The sequence below is a fragment of the Rhinoderma darwinii genome, chromosome 3 (genome assembly GCF_050947455.1).
Source record: "Rhinoderma darwinii isolate aRhiDar2 chromosome 3, aRhiDar2.hap1, whole genome shotgun sequence".
Taxonomy (NCBI): domain Eukaryota; kingdom Metazoa; phylum Chordata; class Amphibia; order Anura; family Rhinodermatidae; genus Rhinoderma; species Rhinoderma darwinii.
In genome coordinates this window covers 157,772,784-157,795,510 of record NC_134689.1, presented here as the reverse complement: position 1 = coordinate 157,795,510, position 22,727 = coordinate 157,772,784, and the positions used below count along the sequence as shown (strand labels likewise).

The 22,727-nt window shown below is 43.5% G+C and overlaps 1 protein-coding gene across 1 annotated transcript in view; it reads left to right on the top strand.

Moving 5' to 3' along the window:
- PTPRB (protein tyrosine phosphatase receptor type B) overlaps window positions 1-22,727 on the top strand; it is a 154,592-nt gene that overhangs the window by 19,531 nt on the left and 112,334 nt on the right. The window contains exon 3 of the mRNA XM_075856952.1: window positions 4,519-4,745. Within this exon, the coding sequence (XP_075713067.1) occupies window positions 4,519-4,745 (227 nt within the window). The remainder of the gene's footprint in view (window positions 1-4,518; window positions 4,746-22,727) is intronic.

Sequence of the window (22,727 nt, the reverse complement as noted above, 5' to 3'; positions counted from 1 at the left end):
TGTTTTGGTTCAGGTAATTCTTCCTGGCAGCAGTCATCAAGTTTTCCTTAGTATGGAAAAAATGTATACGAGCCAAAATATCTCTAGGGATGTTATCCCCTAAGTGTTTAGGTCTTGGCACCCTGTGTGCTCTATCAATGATTATGTCTTGCGAGGTACAATCAGGTAATAAAACTTTAATGATGCTTTGCAGGTATTGCGTGGCATCTTGAGTAGCAATATTTTCAGGGATCCCCCTGAACTTCAAATTATTGCACCTCGATCTAGCATGTCTGCTATTTTAGACCGTAGCTGTTGTATTTCCTATTCCAGGCCTTAATGGGCATGTATGAGGTCATTATGAGAAGAGCCAAAGGAGCCCATTATTGTCTCTACCTGTTGAACTCGCTGTTGTACCTCCTTCAAAGAGGTATTGGTAGGCTGTATTAGGTGTGCCAGTCCCGCATGTAAAGAATGGCACAATGCTTGCAAAGATATGTTTCATCGTAGGCTCTGTAACCGCCATGTCAGATGTGGGAAGCTTATCGAACCCATCATGGATATCAGATATGTTAGAGAGGAATGGTGGGGCTTCGCTCAACCTCATGAGGAGCAGCCCCTTGAGCTAGCAGCCTAGGCCTTTGGTTTGCAGGGCTTCTGGATAGTGGAGACGAGGTGGTGGAAGAGGCTGCACCCTGAGACCGGCTGTGAAGGAGGCCTTGTTGTCACTGCTCCACATGATCTTCCCCGTTGGAATGCGGATTGGCAGAGTTATCCGTCGGTGGCGATAGGGTCATACTCGGTCTAGAAGGTAATGAACTGCCTCTCCAGAGAAACATAGCGACTTCCTGTTGCGCTGAAGGCTAGTTCGGATGCAAGGGATCCCACTTATAAATCCTCCTCAATGCCATCTTGGTCACGGCCCGGATAGTGAGGGAAGAAAAAGTCAAGGATTTTTTCCTGTCTTTTTAGGCGTTTCTTTATCGAGGCATCTCGGGAGTGTGATAAGTCGGGGAAAAGGTTCTGAGGAGTATCAAGTCGGTTGTAAGTCGCTATAGTTGCTATGAAGGTGCAGGAGCTAAGCACTCATGTGACCATTCAGTTTTGCAGCCAAGCCACTCCCCCTATTGTTTTCTTTTTAAATAAATGATGCAGTCTTGTATCTGGCAGCCTCTTATAACCCCATGTACCATTAAATAAACGTGTACTTGGCCATTGTAAAAGTTTTAACTACCCCTTGTCCATTAGCTGTTCCCTTAAAGCCACATACAGATGAGGCTAATCCACAGCGAATCTGCGTTGCAAACTTCATGTGTTATATGCAGATTTTACAGCAGAATCAAAACTTCAACAAATTTGCCCCATCTGAACATGGCCTAAAGAAACCAAATGATTCAATGTTTCACTGCTGGGCTTCAGGGAAAGTGTAGCATTACTTATTGAAATCAATGAGCAGCCACTGTTTAAAGTTCAACCAGCTGTCCTCCAAAACAGAGGGCAACACTTGATATCAGTTCTGAATAATAGAGGCAGCCCAATTGCAGGCCTCTTCTATATATCATACGCATGACATAATAGAGCATTATGTTTTTGGCCAACAGTTAGTTAATGTCTGACCAGCTTATGAAGAGTCTTTAATTTCTCTAGTTATACCTCTAGTTATCCTTAACTAATTCTGTTGATATGTAGGGGGAGGGGGATTCTCAACAGAACTGATGGGTAAAAAATTGTAAACATTTTTGCTAGCTTTTCTAATTATGCAACTATGTACTTATTGTACGTTTCTTATTTGTATTCAGGACAATTTTCTTTTAGGATTAATATATTCAGGCCTTTCCTATCAGCAAGACTCTAGTTTGGAAGCTTGCCAAAATGTTTTCCAGCATTTAGCACGTATCATTTCCTGTGGAAGGAAAGGCAGGTCCTTTTCAGCACACTTGCCCAGAGATACAGTGCTATACCGGGATTTGTATTTGCCAAGGACAGATCTTTGCTCGCACTGAGCAAGTGCTAAAATAAATTATTCATTACAATAGAAATAATGTCTTCATAATAGTCATGGAACATAAAAATGGCATAAAATCAAATAGAGCGCACTGATTTTCTGGATTTGTTATGATTATTGTCATCATCACTTTAATAGATAATCTAAGATTGATCACTTCCCTATCTCCCACATAGTCCTCCCTGTTGCATCCCTTGGGCTGAAAAACGGACAGGTGAAGTGAATAACATTGATTATTTTGTTTTAATGGCACGTATCAAGGGGTGGGATATATTAGGCAGAAAGTGAACAGTCAGTTGTTGAAGTTAATGTGTGAAAAGCATGAAAAATGGACAAGTGTAAGGATCTGATGGACTTTGACATGGGCCAAATTGTGATGGTAGGTCTCATGGGGTGTTCCAGGTATGAAGTTGTTATTACCTACCAAAAGTGGACCAAGGAAGAACAACCAGTAAAACTGCGACAGGGTCATGGCGCCCAAGGCTCATTGATGCACGTGAAAAGTGAAGGCTAGTTGTCTGTTCCCATCCCACAGAAAAGCTACTGTAGCACAAATTGCTATAAAAGTTCACGCTAAGTCAGAAAGGTGTCAAAACTTACAGTGCATCACAGCTTGCTGCTTTTGGAGCTGCATTGCTTTAGACTGGTTAGTGGCCATTCTGACCCCTTTTCCCACCAAACGTGCATGCCTGCAAGGGCATGTGAGTATCAGAACTGGACATTTGAGCAATGAAAGAAGGTGGTCTGGTATGTGGAATCATTTTTTTTGCCATCATGTGCACAGCCGGATGTGTGTGCATCACTTACCTCTGGAAGAAATGGCACCAAGATGAACTATGTGAAGAAGAAGGCAAGCTGGTGGAGGCAGTGTGATGCTCAAGATGCTAAAGATTTTTGCCGACAAAGTCCACCTCTTCATTGTAGCGGTGTTCCCTAATGGCAGTGGCCTCTTTCACCAGGATAATGGGCCCTGCCACACTGTAAAAATGTAACACGTATAACCTACCTAAACATTGTTGTCGACAAAGTCCACCCCTTCATGGTATCGGTATTCCCTAATGGCAGTGGCCTCTTTCACTAGGATAATGCGCCCTGCCACACTGTAAAAATTGTTGAGGAACATGACAAAGTGTTCATGGTGTTGATATGTCCTCAAAATTCTCCAGATCTCAATCCAATCGAGCATCTGTGGGATGTGCTAGAAAAACAAGTCCGAACCATGGAGGCTCTCAACTTACAGGACCTAAAGCATCTGCTACTAACATCTTGATACCAGATAAGATACAAAGGTCTGGAGTCCATGCTTTGATGGCTCATAGCAGTTTTGGCAGCAGGAGTGGGACCTTCACAATAATAGGCAGTTGGTTTTAATGTTATGGCTGAATGGTGTATATCTCTAGATGAACAGAGGGGTGGAGGACACCTTGTCCATTGGAAAATCCAGACACCTGATCAAAGCCCCGTAAGGGTATATTTTTTTGACTGCAACACACCTGTCATGTGTGAATAGACCCTCAGAGTTACTGTAATTTGCCAGGATCTTATATGTTTTAGTTTCATAAGGAAGACACATTGGGGTCATAACTCACCTATTTTTGTTGCTTAACAGCCTAAATTGTCAGCAGTTGTGTTATATTTTTTAAATCTCTGTAGTTTAATTCCTTTTTGGTATAACTTGCATTACAGGGAAGCTTCTAAGACACGCCTAGCTACTGCCTAGCGATCAAAGAAACAACTGTCCAAGCTTCTTTTTCTCTGCATGACATTACATGACAGTTAGTGGTGATTTGGTTAAAATTTATTGCTTGCTACTTATATATACATTGGTCAAAATATTTGCATATTTTATCCAATATTATTATATTTCAATATATTTTTGGGGATGAATGAAGATATATACATATTTTATTTTACTTTTTTTCCAGAAAAAAAACATTGTTAGGAAAAAAAGGTATTTTGTAAGGAAAAAAGGTATTTTTCAGTAAACTTTATTAACCGTTTTTTTTTTATTATTATTTTTTTTAGTCCCTCAAAAGACCATAAACTTAGAATCCTTTGACAGCTTTCATGCATTGCAATTCTTCTGACTTGCTGCCTATTAGGCTCTATTAGACTATTGACTGTGGGATGTAAGGGGTTAAATGGCTGGGAATCAGAGTTATCCCTAATCCCTAATGTTGCAGTAGGGTGTCAGCTGTAAATCCTAGCACTTTTTTTTGCTAAAATTATTGATGTACAGTACATGTAAGCCAGCCATGAGCAGGTTCTGCGAAATATTAAATGCTAGATATTTATCATTCTGCTAAATTTTGTACAATGTAAATTGATGCATCCTACAACACCAGGTTTAATAATGACTTTTTTCTAGTGTCCAAAAAAAATTAACTTTTTGATAAATTCTCCTGAAAAAATAAAAAATCAGGTGGGCAAACCTGTATGACACTGTTGTTAAATCTTCCACACTGTCTAGCTTCATGTCATTAAACAGATTAGTGACAGCAAAAAATCTAATACCATTCTATTTATTTCCCCAGACCATGATCAAACTACAGTAAGCCCGACAAAGACCTCAGCAGCTATCACTACTATTACACAATGGATGGTAACTGCCAACACCACTGAGATAAACCATGTGAATGTTACACACGTACACAAAGACACTGGCACTGCGAGCCAACCCTATAATAACAGTCTGCTTTCTACTGCTACCACACAAGTCTGGATTATGACAACACTGGCCTCCACCAATTCAGCTAAAGAGGTAAGAAGCAGTAAGCAGATCAAGTACATGCTATGAATAATATCAGTCATAATTTCTGTAAAAAAAATGTTGGGCTGGATTAAGGTTGGTGGACCACACATCACCACCTATCGCAACCACATACAGGAAAGGTGGCCACGAAGTCTATGGGAGTTATGGAGACAGAGGTGTCATCAACTCCCTTATACTTCAAATGAGAGAGGGTTTGAATCCTGACACATGGATTATCTGCTCACTGAGGGTTTTGGTTCTATGCTGCCCATAGAAGTCTATGGAGAAGGAGGGCGGTGGAGGAGGAGTAGGGATCTGCTGTAGGGAGACAGAGAAAAGAGACATACACGCTGCTGCAACTTCTATTAAGTGTTATTAAATGTTATATCTGACCCCAGTGCTGAATTCACATGTGTGGCCACCGCTTCACCTCTTCTCACCTAGATAGAATTGCCGAATGCCCATCAGGGAGTGTTAGTGGTGGTAGCCCCTAGATCCCCAAGGTGCTAAAGGCCCCAGGGCACGTGCCCCATGTGCCCTCCCTATAACCAGTTGTTGATTCAGAGAATGTGACCATGCTATTTTAAAATCTTACTTGTTTCATTGCTCATCTCTTCTCCTTATTCACCCCTTCGCGCACCACGACGTGCCAGTTTGTCCGGGTGCGGGAGGTGATGTTTGTAGCGCACTCAATATGCAGCAGGTGTCAGCTGTGTTTTACATCTGACTCCTGGGCTATCAGCCATGAACAGCGATCGCGTTGTTCCTGGCTGTTTAACCCCTTAAATTCTGTGGTCCATCGCGACCGCAGCATCTGAGGCATTGAAAAGAGAGGCTGGTAAAAATGACAATATACTGCAATACATTGGTATTGCAGTGTGTTGTACCAGCGTTCCAACAATCGCTGGTTCAAGTCCCCTAGGGGGGCTAATAAACTGTGTATGTACACTATACTGTATATATAAATAATGAAGGGCAAACACATTGAATTGGATGAATCTGTGCTTATTATATATTGCCTAAGACTCTAATCACAAGTAGCTTTTTGGACAGGACTTTGTTGCATATTTTTTCAGGTACATTTTTCTTGGACAAGACAGACGTCTTGTCCAACAGCCCCCATAGTATAATGCCCCCACACAGTATAATGCTCCCATATCTGCCCCCACACAGAATAATGCCCCATAACAGCCCCATACCGTATAATGTTCCCCATATCAGCCCCCACTGTATAATGCCCCACATAGCTGCTCCCATACAGTATAGTGCCCCCACATATCAGCCCCCATACAGTATAATGCCCCCCCATATCAGCTCCCCATACAGTATTATGCCCCCATATCAGCTCCCCATACAGTAAAATGCCCCCCATATCAGCACCCCATACAGTGCAATGTTCCCCATATGAGCTCCCCATACCGTATAATCTCCCCCATATGAGCTCCCCATACAGTATAATTCCCCTCCATATCAGCTCCCCATACAGTATAATGCCCCCCCATACAGTATAATTCCCCCATATCAGCCCCGTGCAGTATAATGCTCCCCCATACAGTATAATTCCCCCATATCAGCCCCATGCAGTATAATGCCCCCCATACAGTATAATTCCCCCATATCAGCCCCCATGCAGTATAATGCCCCCATCTTATCAGCCCCCCATGCCATATCAGCCCCCATGCAGTATAATGCCCCCATATCAGCCCCCCATACAGTATAATGCCCCCATATCAGCCCCCATGCAGTATAATGCCCCCCATACAGTATAATTCCCCCGTATCAGTCCCCATGCAGTATAATGCCCCCCCCCCCGCAATATCAGCCCCCCATACAATATAATGCCCCATATGTGTATAATAGAAAAATAGCACAATTACTTACCTATCCCCGTTCCCACATTGGGTGGAGGATAATGCGCCTCCTCCGGTGCGTGCTATGAGTGACTCGGCGCAGACAGTCGCGATGATGTCGCTACATCCCGCCAGCCTGCGTCGAGCTGCTCATGGCAGAGGGAATGCTGGATCAAGGAGACGTCAGTTCCTTGCTCCAGCATTGAATGGAACTGGGACCTGGGTGAGTGACTCGCGACCCCCCGGAGGTCTTCACACGAACCCCCAGGGGGACGTGACCCACAGTGTGTAATGTATTGTGTTGTATTGTGCAGTTTGCAGTGGAGAGAAGAAGAGGGGGGCTGTAATTTAACGCCCCCCCCCCTCCACCGCAAACAGCACAATACAACACAATACATTACATTACAACACAACACATTACAATACAGACTCTGCAGCTCACCTGGAGTCCTCTGCACCGGCTCTTCCACTGCATTGACTGGAAGACGTGCCACGTGACAACACGGTCACATGGTACACTAAGTGCACCATGTGACCGTAACCAGGAAGTGCCGGCTTCACGGCACAGAAAATTAATTTAACAAGCCTGCTGTATGGAAACGGGGGCCCATGGACCCCCCAGGCTTAGGGGCCCAGTCGCAACTTCGACCGCTGCGACCCCTATAGCTACGCCACTGTCGCTGAGGAAGCTGATATCAATGTGACGTCTGTGTAATGCATAAACAAGATGGGTCCTTCAGAGGGAGTCAGAGACATTCTTTGCAGCAACTTTCTCCCCTCAATTACATTCATATGCACTAACAAGACATAACAGGGATTGTCTAAGGCTGACAATTTCTGGGAACCTGTAATTCACATTATGCTGCCCTCAGGGCATGTAGGGACAGACACGAGGAATTCAGCGGTCTGTCCCCTATTTTCTTAAAGAGAACCTTTCACCTGCACATACATGTGCGGCTGAGTGCAGCATGTAATGGGCAGGGCTGCACAAACCCTGTGGTACTTTAGATTTTTTTCTACCCTCCTCCGTTATTTAGATATCGGTGCCATTATATTTGGCGCCCGATACTTAAATAACCCCCTGAACTGTCAATGGGTCATGTAATGGCAAGGGGGCGTGTTACTATGGCTGTGACACTGTCCAATCAGCTACGGACAGTGTTACAGCAAGAGCTGGAGAGAGGAGAGCGTCTCGCGCGCGCATGATCTCACTCTTCAGCTGTCGGCAGACAATGACAAGACTGATCTCTTGCAAGAGATCACAATCTTGTACTTGTCTGCCGAACTGACAGGGGGGCGTGTAATTGCAAGGGGGCGTGTCACTGCTACAGACAGTGCAAGAGCTGGAGAGAGAAGAGCACGCACGCTCTCAGTCTTCAGCCCTCAGAAGACATGGACAAGACTGATCTCTTGCGAGAGATCATAGTCTTGTACTTGTCTGCTGAACTGGCAATGGGTCGTGTCACTGCTACGGACAGTGTAAGAGCTGGAGAGAGGAGAGCGCGCATGCTCGCTCTCCTCTTCAGCTCTTGCACTCTTGTGAGAGATCACAATCTTGTACTTGTCTGCCGAACTGGCAAGGGGGCCTGTCACTGCTACGGACAGTGTAAGAGCTAGAGAGAGGAGAGCGTGCATGCGCACTCTCGTCTTCAGCTCTTGCACTGTCCGTAGCAGAGAAATGCCCCCTTGCCTGTTCGGCAGACAAGTACAAGACTGATCTCTCATGAGAGATCAGTCTTGTCCTTGTCTGCCGACAGCTGAAGAGTTAGAGCGTGCGTGCGCACACGCTCTCCTCTCTCCAACTCTTGCTATAACACTGTCCGTAGCTGATTGGACAGCGTCACAGCGATGTTACATGGCCCTTTGCCATTACACGCCCCATTGACAGCTCAGCGGTTATTTAAATATCGGGCATCAAATATAACGGCACCGATATCTAAATAACGGAGAAGGGTAGAAATAAAATGTAAAGTGCCCCAGGGTTTGTGCAGCCCTGCCCATTACATGCTGCACTCAGCTGCACATGTATGGGCAGGTGAAAGGTTCTCTTTAAGTTAAGCAGTATCTGAGAACTTACATGCAGAGTCCAGGCAGCGCCGCCAGAGTCCGGCATATTCATGAGCTACCGTTAGTTCCACCCACTCTCTGATGATTGACAGACTTCTCCCTTTTACTGTGTATAGGGAGACATCTGTCAATCAACTGAGAGTGGGTGGAGCTAGCGGCAGCTCATGAATACACCAGACTTATCTCTGGCAGCACTGCTCAGGTTCTGCATGTAAGTTTTTAGAAACTACTTCACTTAATCGAATAAGTGACAGTCTGCGAAGTCAGCATGTGTGTCACTACATGCCCTGAGGGCAGCTGTCACGAACAAATACACAGTAAATAGTGAGGTCCCTGTTCTTCCCAAACCTCTGTCCCTACCTACTTGTACACCCGACCTAAACGACGGCGCACAACTGGGCGGCGTTCTCTATACTAGTACCAATAAAACAGACAAACGGATAAGACAGAGACAGTACTAAATACCAAAGGGTCACCTGGGAAGTACACGGAGGGAGAGTCAGGCAGGCAGGGTCAAACCGGAAGAGTGCGAAAAAAACAAAAGTCAGAAGGCAAAGAAAAGTCAGGAGTCCAGCCGGGGTCAGGTCACAAAGGAATCAAAATACAAGTCGCTCAGGGGAGTCTGAAACAAGGGAAAGGACTAGGCTAGGTAACTCTAATTATAGGTAAAGGCCTACTACACCAGTCTGAACTAATTAAGAAGAGGGCGGGAGCTCAGGAACATTAGCCAGGCTTTGATTGGCCTGACGCTCCTGAGCTCCTATTGGCTGCAGACTGCCTCAGTCTGCCAGGGCGGGCGATGCCCGAGCGAGTAACTCGACGTAGTGGAGACCAAGGGAGCAGCAGGAAGGGAGTAGATGACAGCAGCATAATGTGTATTACAGGTCCCCTTTAAGAATACTAAATTGATGCTTTAACCGGAAATGGTGCTTATAAACAGTTTATATCAATATGGTTGTTTGTGATGGTCTGGTGCACCCATTTGACAAATCTTGTTATACATTTTCTCACAATATTATATAAACTAGAGAAAAAAAGAGTCCAAAGTATCCAAATGTTTAGAGATGTACAAAATCTTTATTAAACAACACATGAGAATCTAAAATACAATGTTTAACTAGATCATAAATGAAAGTATATTCAGGGGGAAGAAGCGATACGCGAAATGCGCGTTGGGGCACCACTTTACTCACTGGGTCATACCACTACACCACTGATTATGGGTAAGCATTGGACTATGACTGTTTCAAGCTGTAATTAAAAAACCAGGACACTCTCTATGTCTATTTGACAGGAATTGTGATTACCTACATCTTACTCTCACTTTCCTTTTGCCTTTCTGTCCTACTTATGTTTACTCACATGAGTTTGTTCTTAAGAGTGATCCCATTATACCATATATTACTTGTATTGAACTTCTATTTATTCATGCATTACCTGTATCCAATTTTTATCAAAATATACTTTCATTTATGATCTAGTTAAACATTGTATTTTAGATTCTCATGTGTTGTTTAATAAAGATTTTGTACTTCTCTAAACATTTTTACTTTGGACTCTTTTTTTCTCTAGTTTATATATTATTGTTTGGAGTCCGTATCTCCGAAAAATTGTAGGTGGTTGAGATTTTATATCCCACCCTATATTGTTGTGTCCTGTGAGACTTCTTTTGTTTTATTTTCTCACAATATACAGTATTTATATATATATTTTTTTATTGTTATTAAAATAAAATTTCCCACAAATGAAGTGGTTTCCACCCTTATTGCCTATACTATTTAGGTAGAAGCCTTTCTCATAAAAATGTTTCTGTCCATTTTATAAAGAAAACTGCAACAAATACCTGCATTGGGGCCCAGAAGCTTCAAATGACACCTCTGGGTCCAGGGGAGCAAGACCCAGAAAAAAACACCACTGGGGTAAAAGCTGCATTAAAAATTGCACAAACAAAATTAAGTTTTATGAACAGGAATATATATATGCCTATTCACTCTCAGCTAACACCTCTCCTCTGTAATTTTGTCCAAGAAAAATGTACCTGAAAAAATATGCAACAAAGTCCTGTCCAAAAAGCTACTTGTGATTAAAGTCTTAGGCAATATATAATAAGCACAGATTCATCCAATTCAATGTGTTTGCCCTTCATTATTTATATATACAGTATAGTGTACATACACAGTTAAGTTACAATATCTGGCCTGGCGCTAGGCTACAGACATGGTTTGTGGTCCTTATTTTTATTTTTTTAGTTCATGAGTACTTTTATATTTTTCCTTTACTTTTGCATAAACTATCCCCAAAAGGTCAGAATCAACTACAATTTAAGCAATTCTGGAATTTGCAGCATTACGAGAAGTAGCTGCAAACAGGTGTAGCACACTTTAGCAATAGATCTAATGGGCTGTAGAAGAGTATTATTACCTCGATTATTCTTTTACTATGGCAGTATAAACTTCAGTGAGTTTACAATGTGACATATTTAAACTTGACTTTTGATAGATCTTCTGCTTTAGTAATCCGTTCCTGAGCACAGTAATCCGTTCCTGAGACGTTCAGTCTGCCACAATATCATCATTCCTATTCATCAATTTCACTAGATGTCTCTGAGACAGCAGTAGGATTCTGCAAACCATCACTCTTGCCTGTCTTCTCTGTGGTCAGGCCATTCTATGTAAAAACAATGGGTCAGATTAATTATTACTGTCTTAAATCATACCTAACCTTTCACATGTCTTTTCAGAATATGCCATCATATGTGTTTACATCAGGAATTACAGTATTTCTGGCCAGTATATGCATTTTATGCAGTTTTACCCTTTGAAAGCTCTATCTTTTATTGTCAGTTTTCCCTGAGGTAGAGGGGGAGGGGTGTAACTGCTATCATGTCTCCCATACATTGGACACATAGAGAAGAGAACATTTTGCTCTCAAATCTCTTTGTAGCACACACTCAGAAGCATGAGCAGCAATATGGAGGACATCATATAGAATTACTAAGCAGTGTAGATGTGAATTCACCACTGGGGTCAGATATAACACTTAAAAATTGCAGCAGCATCTCTGTATGTCTCTTTTCTCTGTCTCCCTACAGCAGATCCTTACGCCACCACTCCTCCCTTCTCCATAGACTTCTATGGGCAGCAAATAAACTGATTCCCTCAGTGAGCAGATAATCCATTTATCAGGATTCAAACCCAGAATCTCCTCTGTCCCAGGCAGTAGCTCTTCTCAACATCAGGGATGTTGGACAGCTACACTGCTGAATCTGTTGTCTAGCTTCTCTTGATTCTCTTGTACTATTGATTTATGCAAAGTTTGTTGAAAGATTAGTGACCATTTAAACTTAAACAGCTTAAAACTATATCATGTTAGACACTTTTCTCTTTCTTACTCCGCCTTGGTTAGCTTTAGACAAATATTTTACGAAATTTATATAATTTTGGTGCATTTTAAGCCGCACCCATTTCGGATAAGCTACACCCCTTTCAAAACACTTTTCAAAACTGTTTAGTGAGGCGCAAAAAGTGTTTAAAACTGATAATAAATCTGATGCATGTAGGAAGAAGCAAGGAAAAATGTATACCTCATGCGCACAGCCGTATTTCTGTGTTGTTGTACAGATCCATAATGCAGTGCCCATAGACTGTTATGGGCCCATACTCTACCTCTGTACCCCTATGGTTTTATATGAACTCACATGGAGTTTTTTCTTCTGGATTCATACACTGCATTACAATGTATTTCTTAGGGGGGAGAATCAAGTGGGCAGATTTATTAATATTGGACCAGGCAGACAAATGGTACTCCAAATTATTCACAGTGGCGCATGCTGTATGACCATTGTGGCTCAACTTGCTAAACGTTAAACACTTTTCTATTCCTTAAGCCACTTTATGGCTCGTGTACTTCACACCAATATTTTGCACCAAAAGAATGGCGCACAGCATTAATAAATCTGGTGTGTTTTATAACTACTCTTAGCCACACATTTTTTTACTAGATACTTTTTAAAACTTTTGAGAGTGAGCTGTAAAAAGTGTCTAAAATATATAATAAATTTGGCACATGGCACGTACACTATTGTTTTTTTTACACAATTTCAGAATTCTGGCGCATTTTGCTCTTTGTCTAACAAAGGCACCTTATAGCAACTAACTCACTGTGTGAACCCATTCTATCATGTTCTACCTATGGACAAAAGGACTAGAAAGCTTTCTTGAATTTAACACCGATTTATATTGTCAGTGCATTTCTTTTACCAGCCTGTGAACGTGCAGTATTAGGTTGCATTTACACTAGTTTGTCTTTAACCCTTTCATCACAAGGCTGTTTTTGTGCCTTGATTCCCAGTGCAAAATTCATATTTGGGAATGCTGCATGCTAAAGTGTACCCCAAATATCAGGCAGAAATTGATTTGCCCGGAAAAGTATTGTGCGTTTGGGGTAAGGAACACTTTGTGACAGGAATGTACCTTACAGCGATGCAAAATGCATCTGCGTCATGCAAGATGTCTAATATTGGCATGTGTGGGTTCGGAGAGGTATGAACTTTTTGTGGAGTGGAACTTTTTCTTTTTACGTTTTTATTCGTTTTCTCATTTTATTTATTTATTTATTTATTTAACTATATTTATTAACCCTTTCCCGCAGTATTTAATTGTGAAAAACACCAAAATTTAGCAAAAAATGGCAAAAATTTGTATTTTTCTCATTTTAAATATATCTGCTTGTAAGACAGATAGTTACACCACACAAAATAGTTGCTAATTAACATTTCCCATATGTCTACTTTATGTTTGCATCATTTTTTGAACATCCTTTTATTTTTCTAGGATGTTACAAGGCTTAGAACTTTAGCAGAAATTTCTCACATTTTGAAGAAAATTTCAAAAGGCTATTTTTACAGGGACCAGTTCAGTTGTGAAGTGGTTTTGAGAGGTCTATACAATATAAAACTCGTATAAGTCACTCCATTTTAAAAACTGCACCCCTCAAAGTATTCAAAACAGCATTTAGAAAGTTTGTTAACCCTTTAGGCATTTCACAAGAATTAAAGCAAACTAGAGGTGAGATTTACAAATTTCATTTTTTATGCAGAAATGCAAATTTAATCAAATTTTTTCTGTAGCACAAAAGGTTTTACCAGAGAAACACAACTCAATATTATTGCCCAGATTCTGCAAGTTTTAGAAATATGCCACATGTGGCCCTAGGGTGCTAATGGACTGAAACACCGGCCTAAGAAGAACTAAGTCTTGTGATGCCAAACAAAGGAAACACCCCAAAAAAGACCCCATTTTGGAAACTACACCCCACAAGGAATTCATCTAGGGGTGTAGTGAGCATTTTGATCCCACAGGTGTTTAATAGATTTTATTAGAATTTGGACATGAAAATGAAAAATGTTATTTTTTTCCAATAAGATGTCGTTTTAGCTAGAAAAACCAAAAACAATGTCCACAAGAAATAAAGAAGAAAAAGCCCCCTAACATTTGTAATGCAAATTCTCTGGAGTACGAAAATACCCCAGATTTGAGCATAAACTGCTGTTTGGGCACACGGCAGGGCCCAGAAGGGAAGGAGCGCCATTTGACTTTTGGAGCACAGATTTTGCTGGATTGGTTTCTCTGCACCATGTCACATTTGCAAAGTCTCTAAGGTACCAGTACACTGGAAACTACCCAAAAGTTACTCCATTTACGAAACTACACCCCTTGAAGAATGAATCTAGGGGTGTAGCAAGCATTTTGACCCCACAGGTGTTTTATAGAGTTTATTAGAATTGGACAGTGAAAATAAAAAAATCCTTTTTCTTCAATAAGACGTAGTTTAGTTAAAAAATTTTCATTTTCTCCTACAAATAATGGAAAGGAAGAACCCCAACATTTGTAACGCAATACCCCATATGTGGTCATAAACTGCTGTTTGGGCACACAGCGGGGCTCAGAAGGGAAGGAGCGCCATCTGGCTTTTGGAGTGCATATTTTGCTGGATTGGTTTCTGGGCGCTATGTCGCATTTGCAAAGCCTCTGTAGATCCAAAACAGTGGAAACACCCCAGAAGTGACCCCATTTTGGAAACTACACCCCTCAAGGTATTCACATAGGGGTGTAGTGAGCATGTTAACCCCACAGGTGTGCACTTGATGTTGCAGAGTGAAAATGGAAATTTTTCCATAGATATCCAAATATGTGGTGCCCAGTTTGTGCCACCAAAACAAAACAGCTCACTAATTATTATCAGTATAAGACTAGACATGGACCGCACATGCACTTGTAATACATTCATCTATAGCTGCTAGGCCAAAATTTATAAACATGAATGAGATTCTTTGTTAACATTTTGATCAAATTGTATAAGCCCACTTGCCACTTCACTGCCACCTTTCAAAAAGTGGGTCCCTACTCTACTGGTTGCAGCACCGCATGGCGGTCGCTGCCACTGCAACACCACCCCTGCAAAGGGAGCAGCCCAGAGTCCCAAAAGTATCCATGCTGTCAGGCCACGCCAAGCCTCCTTGGCTCTGAGTCACATCCACCCACAGGTGCAGCACCACAGCGACAGACACAACCACACAGCACCACAACATGTGAACAGATTGAAAAAGCTCACCTTTCCATGCGCTCCTAGTGGCCAACTGAGAGCACAAGCAAGAGCAGAAACACTTATAAGGTCATTCCCTAATTAAAATCACCTGGGCCAAATATGTGGAGTGCTGGTACCAAGTAAAACAAAAATACAGAGGAGGATACACTGCATAATACTATCAGTATAAGACTAGATATGGACCGCACATCCACTTGTAATAAATTGATGTATAGCTGCTTGGCCAAAATTTATAAACATGAACGAGGCCCAGGTGATTTTAATTAGGCTTGGCTTGGCCTGACAGCATGGGTGCTTTTGGGACTCTGGGCTGCTCCCTCTGCAGGAGTGGTGTTGCAGTGGCAGCGACCGCCATGGAGTGCTGCAACCAGTAGAGTAGGGACCCACTTTTTGAAAGGTCGCCGTGAAGTGGCAAGTGGGCTTATACAAGTTGATCAAAATGTTAACTAAGAACCTCATTCAGGTTTATAAATTTTGCCTAGCAGCCATAGATCTATGTATTACAAGTGGATGTGCGGTCCATGTCTAGTCTAGCATACTGATGTCACTAATTATTATGTTGTGTTTCCCGGTTTTCGAAACACCCTACATGTGGCCCTAATCTTTTGGCTGGACATTCGACCAGGCTCAGGAGTGAAAGAGCACCATGCGAAATGGAGGCATTTATTAAGGGGTGTAGTGAGCATTTTCACCCCACAGGTTTTTTCCATAAAAAAATGTGCTGCGGATGGTGCAAAGTAAAAATTAACATTTTTCCCCAGATATGCCATTTCAGTGGCAAATATGTCATGCTCAGCTTGTGCCACTGGAGACACACACCCCAAAAATTGTTAAAGGTTCTCCCGGGTATGGCGATGCCATACCCGGAAGTAAACTGCTGGAAGTAAACTGCTGTTTGGGCACACTGCCGTGCTCAGAAGGGAGGGATTGCCATTTGGCTTTTGGAGCGCAGATTTTGCTTGGCAGTATTTTTGTTTGGAGTTATACTGGTATTTTAGTTTATAATGTGGGGGCATATGTAAGCTGGGCAGAGTACATCAGGGGCATAGTTAGGTGGTATAATAATGGGGTAAAAAAACAAAACAATAAAATAATCCATATATGTGTGTTACGCTGTGAAGCAATCCTTTCTGCACAGTCCAGTGTCGAAGTGATAAATGGAGTCCTTTTTTATCCCCCTTTTGTTACACACCCTGCACCTTTGCAGTTTAGGGAATTTTGCTGGGAAGTGTTGTCCTGGTATAATACGGGCACCCTCGCTTCCAGCAGATATGTTTGGGCCCTACACTTCCTGGTTTCCTCATTTTAGGGCCAAGATAAATCGCCACTTGAAACAGAAGAAATGTTCCCGTCGGGCCTGTACAACTGCATATTTTTATTTCCTGACTTATTGGAGCCTTATCTAATTTTATTTTTTCATAGATGTAGGAGTAAGGCCTCATTCCCACGACAGGGTTTCCCGGCCGGGTGCCGGCCGTTCATAAATCGTCCGGCACCCGGCTGCATTAGGAATAATAGACCCCTAATGGGGCTATTCACACGACCGATTTTTTGACGGCCTGGAAAACCGGCCGTCAAAAAATAGGACATGCTCTATCTTCGGCCGGGTACCCGGCCGCCCGGCTCCCATAGAAGTCTATGGGGCCGGGTAATACACGGCCATCACCGGGATGTGTCCCGAGTGATGGCCGGGTTTTCCGGAGCTTGCGCTCTATCTCCTCCTCCTCACAGCGCAGAGTGCATGTGAGGAGGAGTTGATGCCATTCTGACGAATGGCTGTACACTGTGTGGCAGGGCCGGGGTGTACAGCAGGTGGAAGGGAGTGCTGCGCTGGCTCCCTTCCCCTGCTTGTTTTAAAAGCGCCCTGGCCCGGAGACACCTTCGATGGCGCCGCTATCAGCTGCTGCTGCTGCGGCTGCTACTACTGCAGCGACGCCACTATAGCAGAGCAGGGAGGTATCTCTCCTGGACAGAGTGCTTGATGTCTCTGTCCATATCTGGGCAGTGATATCATGGGAAACTCCTGAAGCGGAATCCCCGAACACATGGGGATTCCCCTTCAGGAGTTGCCGCTGATGTCACTGTCCAGATCTGCCCGGCCCGGCACGGATGCAAAACTTTATGCAAACCGGCCGGGCAGAATGGCCGATTTTACCGGCCGGCACTCGGGCTCGGGCGCGACCCGGTCGTGTGAATCCCGCCTAAGAGGGCTGTTTTTTTGTGGGACATGCTGTAGTTTTTATTGGTATCATTTTGCGGTACATGTGACTTTTTGATCACTTTTTATCTTATTTTTTGGGAGGTAAAGTGCCCAAAAAACAGCAATTCTGGCATAGTTTCTTAGTTCTTTTTATACAGCGTTCACCATGCATTATAAATTACATGTTAACTTTACTCTGCGGGTCAGTATGATTCCGGCGATACCTGATTTATAGAACTTTTTTATGTTTTACAACTTTTTGCACAACAAAATTACTTTTGTAAAAACACGCGTAAAATAAAGGCTCTTGTGAACAGAACATCGTAATTGAAAGCAATGGGCAGATGTTTGTAGGCATATTAGGGGCGTTTTTTCAGTCGTAATTCGAGGTGTAAAACGCCCGAATGACGTCTGAAACCACTGCGTGTGAACATACCCTAAGGGGTTAATGGCAGGGATCGGAGCTAGTTACAGGTGGATGTCAGCTGTAACATACAGCTGACACCTGCCGCTAATGACACGGGCTCAGCTCCTGAGGCGGCGCCAACTTGCCATCGGCTACGGAAGCCTTTTAGGCCCCGCCTCTGGGCGGGGCATGGAAGTCTTCCGTACTAGGGCAGACCAGGAGGCCAGTATTAGGCCTCCGGTTGCCTTCGCAGCCACCAGCACCCCAGCAATTTCGTTGCCGGGGTGGCAATGACCTGCAAACCGCTTAAATGCAGCGATCGCATTTGACCGCTGCATTTAAGGGATTAATGACGGGGATCAAAGCTAACTTTGGTCCCCGCCATTATGTCAGCTGTAACATTCAGCAGACACCCGGGGATAGTGGCATCAACTCAGCTTCTGAGCCGGTCTCCACCATTTGTTGAATAGATACGGCAAATTACGAGAAGCACTAGCTTTCTATGACGTATCCATAATACAAATGTCGGGAAGGGATTAATTAATGTATTTTTTAATATGGGTCTGCAAGTTAGAAGGTAACACCTGATCTATGTGTTTCCTGCTGTCCCCATATACAGATCACTGGTAACAATAACGGCCAGTGCGATCTTACATCGGGGATTCCGCTCCTAGACTCAGTTCACGTGGTGCTATTTACAGTCTCGGGTGTGATGCTATCTACAGCGAGGCGGGGGGAGGTTTGCTATCTGCAGAGAGGGTGACAGTATCTATAGCGGGGATGAAAAGACGGCAGGGGCTCCCTCTAGGAGGGGAATCCTCGGCCAGAGCGCTGGCCGGGGATTCCGATGCTGGAGGGAGCTTATATGACGCTATTTACAGAGGGTTTTGTTGGGGTTGTGGGAGGCACTATCTACAGTGGGGGGTGTATTCCGGGGCTCTCAAAGCCCCGGCACACATGAGAGTGCAGTGCTGCTCACGCTGAAGCAGCACTACACTCATTAAACTGTGCAATTAGCCCGTTAAATTACATGGGGTGGGTGGTAAGGGGTTGATTTTTTTTAACGTGATTGTGTCATTATAAGCATAGAGAAAATAATTTATTGAGAGGTGCATTCAATTTATGAAAATATGTTCCATGTATTGGAATGGGTTATTTCTGCAGAATGTGCACATGATTTGTATAAGCCCCATTTAGATGTATGGGGCGAAGTACAGATGCAAAAATTTCTGCAACAGAAATCTGCCACATGTGAATGTTCCTTTTGAGTAATAAACCTCAATCATAGCCAATGACTGACAAAAAGAATGCAAACTGATATAATGTTATTCATGAGTTTCCAATCAATTTAGAACAGCTGAACAAAAGAAAAAATATATACAGCTAAAAAATACTACTTTGAACCTATCCTTACTTGCAGAGTCAGTCTTTGAATGGGGCAAGTGGGGCCCATGCCCTGGGCCCGCACTTGCCCTTGCCATCTACATATACTTACCCCCACCGCTGCTGAGTCAGGTCCCCTTCAGCCCCAGGCACGGTGCTGGGTCCTGTATTTTCCTGTTCAGAATCAGGACGTCCTGACGCTGAACAGGAGATACAGGATGCAGCGCTACGCTTGGAGCCGAAGATGGCGCAAATCAGGAGCAGGTTGGGTAATCATATATCTAAGCCTTTCATGTGTGATACTATCTGCTGGGGCCCAGTGTCTAAGCCCATCATGTGTGATACTATCTGCTGGGATCTTGTTTCTAAGCCTATCATGTGTGATACTATCTGCTGGGTTCCTGTATCTAAGCCTATCATGTGCTATACTGTCTGCTGGGGCCCTGTATCTAAGCCTAGGATGTGTGATACTGTCTGCTGGGGCCCTGAATCTAATCCTATCATGTGTGATTCTTACTGCTGAGACGCTGTGCCTGTATCTAATCTTATCATGTGTGATACCATCTGCTGAGCCGTGTATGTAATTCTATTATGTGCGATACTGTTTGCTAGAGCCCTGTATCTAATCCTATCATGTGTAATACTGTCTGTTGGGACCCTGTATCTAATCCTATCATGTGTAATACTGTCTGCTTGGGCCCTGTATCTAAGCTTATCATGTGTGATACTGTCTGTTGGGGAACTGTATCTAATCCTATCATGTGTTATACCGTCTGCTGGGGCCATGTATTTAAGCCTATCATGTGTTCATGAAATTAATTAATAAAACGGACAGCATGGGGTCACCCACACAAATCCTCAACCAGTGCCTTGCCGGGCTGCCTGATGACTGGTTTTCCCTAAAACAAGCTGACCCCACGCTGTTGGTGCACATGTTCTAGTGGAATAAGTCCGAGCTGTGTAGCGATGGGATTGCATGAGTAATTAGGGGCAGCCCACGTGAATGGTAAATGTTTTAGAACATTCATATATTTCTTTTTTTACATATGCTGTACCATAGAATTCTAATAACATTGGTTATTTTTGTTAAGTGCAGGGGTGGCCCCACCATTAACCCAAAAAGTCTAAGGACGGTCCTTTTTACTTGTGAGCACAATTGCTGGGTGCGGGAGCCATAGTGCTCAGACAGATGTATTATACCATATATATGATACCAATATGTAACAGTAGAGGGCACCAACTGCAATGCTTTCTGGCCGAATACATAAGGAAAGTGCATCCTTTGAAAGAATTTTTGTTTTCATTGCAGGACTACAGCCTAGAATCCCCTCGCTTCACATATTTTACTTCAGCATCAGAAATAAAGATTTAGGAATAAACTCTTTAGAATTAGATGCGAGCAGTTAAAGCAGCTCATGCAGGCCACTGTACAATAGATATATGCAAATTAATCTGTATTATAAACCATTATATTCTATAGTAGTGGTCTGCAACCTGTGGCTATCCAGCTGTACTGCAAGTACAATTCATAGCATGCCTTGACTGCCCCATGCTGGAAGTTGTACTTGTACCACTGCTGAAGAGCCACAGTTTGCAGACCACTGTTCCATGGGATATTATGAATATTTCAGTGACTTTACTGGTTTATAAAACCCATTTTTAAATACCCTAATATGGAATTCCAAGTAAATAGAAAGGAGTCCTCCATTCAGGAATGTTCGTCTGTAACGGGGGCCTCCTTTAGGCCACGTTCACATGGCAGGTATTCACACTGATTTCGGCACCGAATGTATGCGTATTCATGTCAAAACCCATGTGAAATCAGCCAATAAACCATGTGCCATTGAACTAAATGGGAAATTTGTCACGTAGTTCATACGCCGCAGAATTCAATATCGAAAATGGAAAAAAGTAACATGTTATTTCTTAACGAGTTTCCACGCGGAACCCGTGTTGGGATCCATGGCAGATGATACTGCACTGGATTCTCAGACAAATCTGCAACAGGTTTTTCTGATGGTAAAATCAATTGTGTGCAAATGCCCTTATAAGAGCAGATGAGAGGGATGATCACAGTAGACAACCAGTTGCAGTTAAACGGTATCCATTAACACAACAGTTCGGTACAGTACAAATAAGCGGTAGAAGATGTGACCAGCTGATCCTTGCAGGACAGGGACCATGAGATACGCCGATGAGTCCACCAAGGTTGGGTAACGGCCAAAGTGACTGTCAGCTTCCACCCGTCATAAAGTGCCACTATGTGTCACAGGCAGGCTCTTCCCTACCGCAGCCTGCACTGCCTTACTGTGGCTTGCGGCGTTGCACCAGCCACTTACTATGGATGTGTCCTGCGTCTTTGTGGAACCTTGTGGGTGCGACGCAGGGCCGCACTGTCCAAGAGGCGAGATGAGTTTCTTGCCACAGGAGGCGGCCTGCTGCCTCTCTGAGGGGGAGGTGGCGCCACTAAAACCAGCCACCGCCATCCTCTCCTGCACTATAATTGTATCTGCCTCTATAGGACGCTGATACAATTACATGCATAAGTGCTGAATGGTAGGGCACGTTTCAATCATGCAAGCGTCGTTGAAAGGTGCTGATTTGCAGGGTGCCTGGCCATTCAGCGACGCAAGCAACGTGATGATGTCATCGCGCTGCTTGCGTCGTCCAGCCTCAGCAGACCTGCTCAGAAAAGAGGAGCAGGCCTAAATTGCAAGAGGACATCTCGGGAACCGGATCAGGTGAGTATGCAAAGTTTTTTCTTTTTCTCTTAAAAGTGTGAGTGGCTATGTAGCATTAATTACAGTGGGGCTCTATCTACAGGGTGCACAATATACATGAAAGGCTATATATGGGGCACTATCTAGAGGGGGCAATATGTGGGGCACTATCTACAGGGGGCTATATGTGGGGTACTAGCTACAGGGGGTCTATATGTGGAGCACTAACTATAGAGGGCTATACGTAGGGCTCTATCTACAGGGGCTACTATCTACGGGAGGATCTATGGGGCCACTAGCTACAGGGGCTCAATAAGGGCACTATCTACATGGGGATCTATGTGGGGCAGTATCTACAGGAGGCTCTATAGGGGTACTATATATGGTGTCACTGTCTGCAGAATGCTTTATGTGGGGCACTGTCTATAGGGGGCGCCATAAGGGGGCATTATCTACAGGGGGCTCTATGGGGGGCACTATCTAGAGGGGACAATGTGTGTGCGTGCGTGCGTGTGTGTGTGTGTGTGAGTGTGTGTGTGTGTGTGTGTGACAGTGTATGGTGCTATTATAATCAGGGACACAGTGTATGGCGCTATTATAATTAGAGATACAGTGTATGGCGCTATTATATTTTAGGGCATATTGTGTGGCACCGTAAGAATTTTATCTTTGTTTATAGGTGCAGACATGTTTGAAAAGTGGCAAGCTGAAGACATCTAAGCGGCAAACTGGAGAAATGCACTGTGGCCGGGAGAAGTC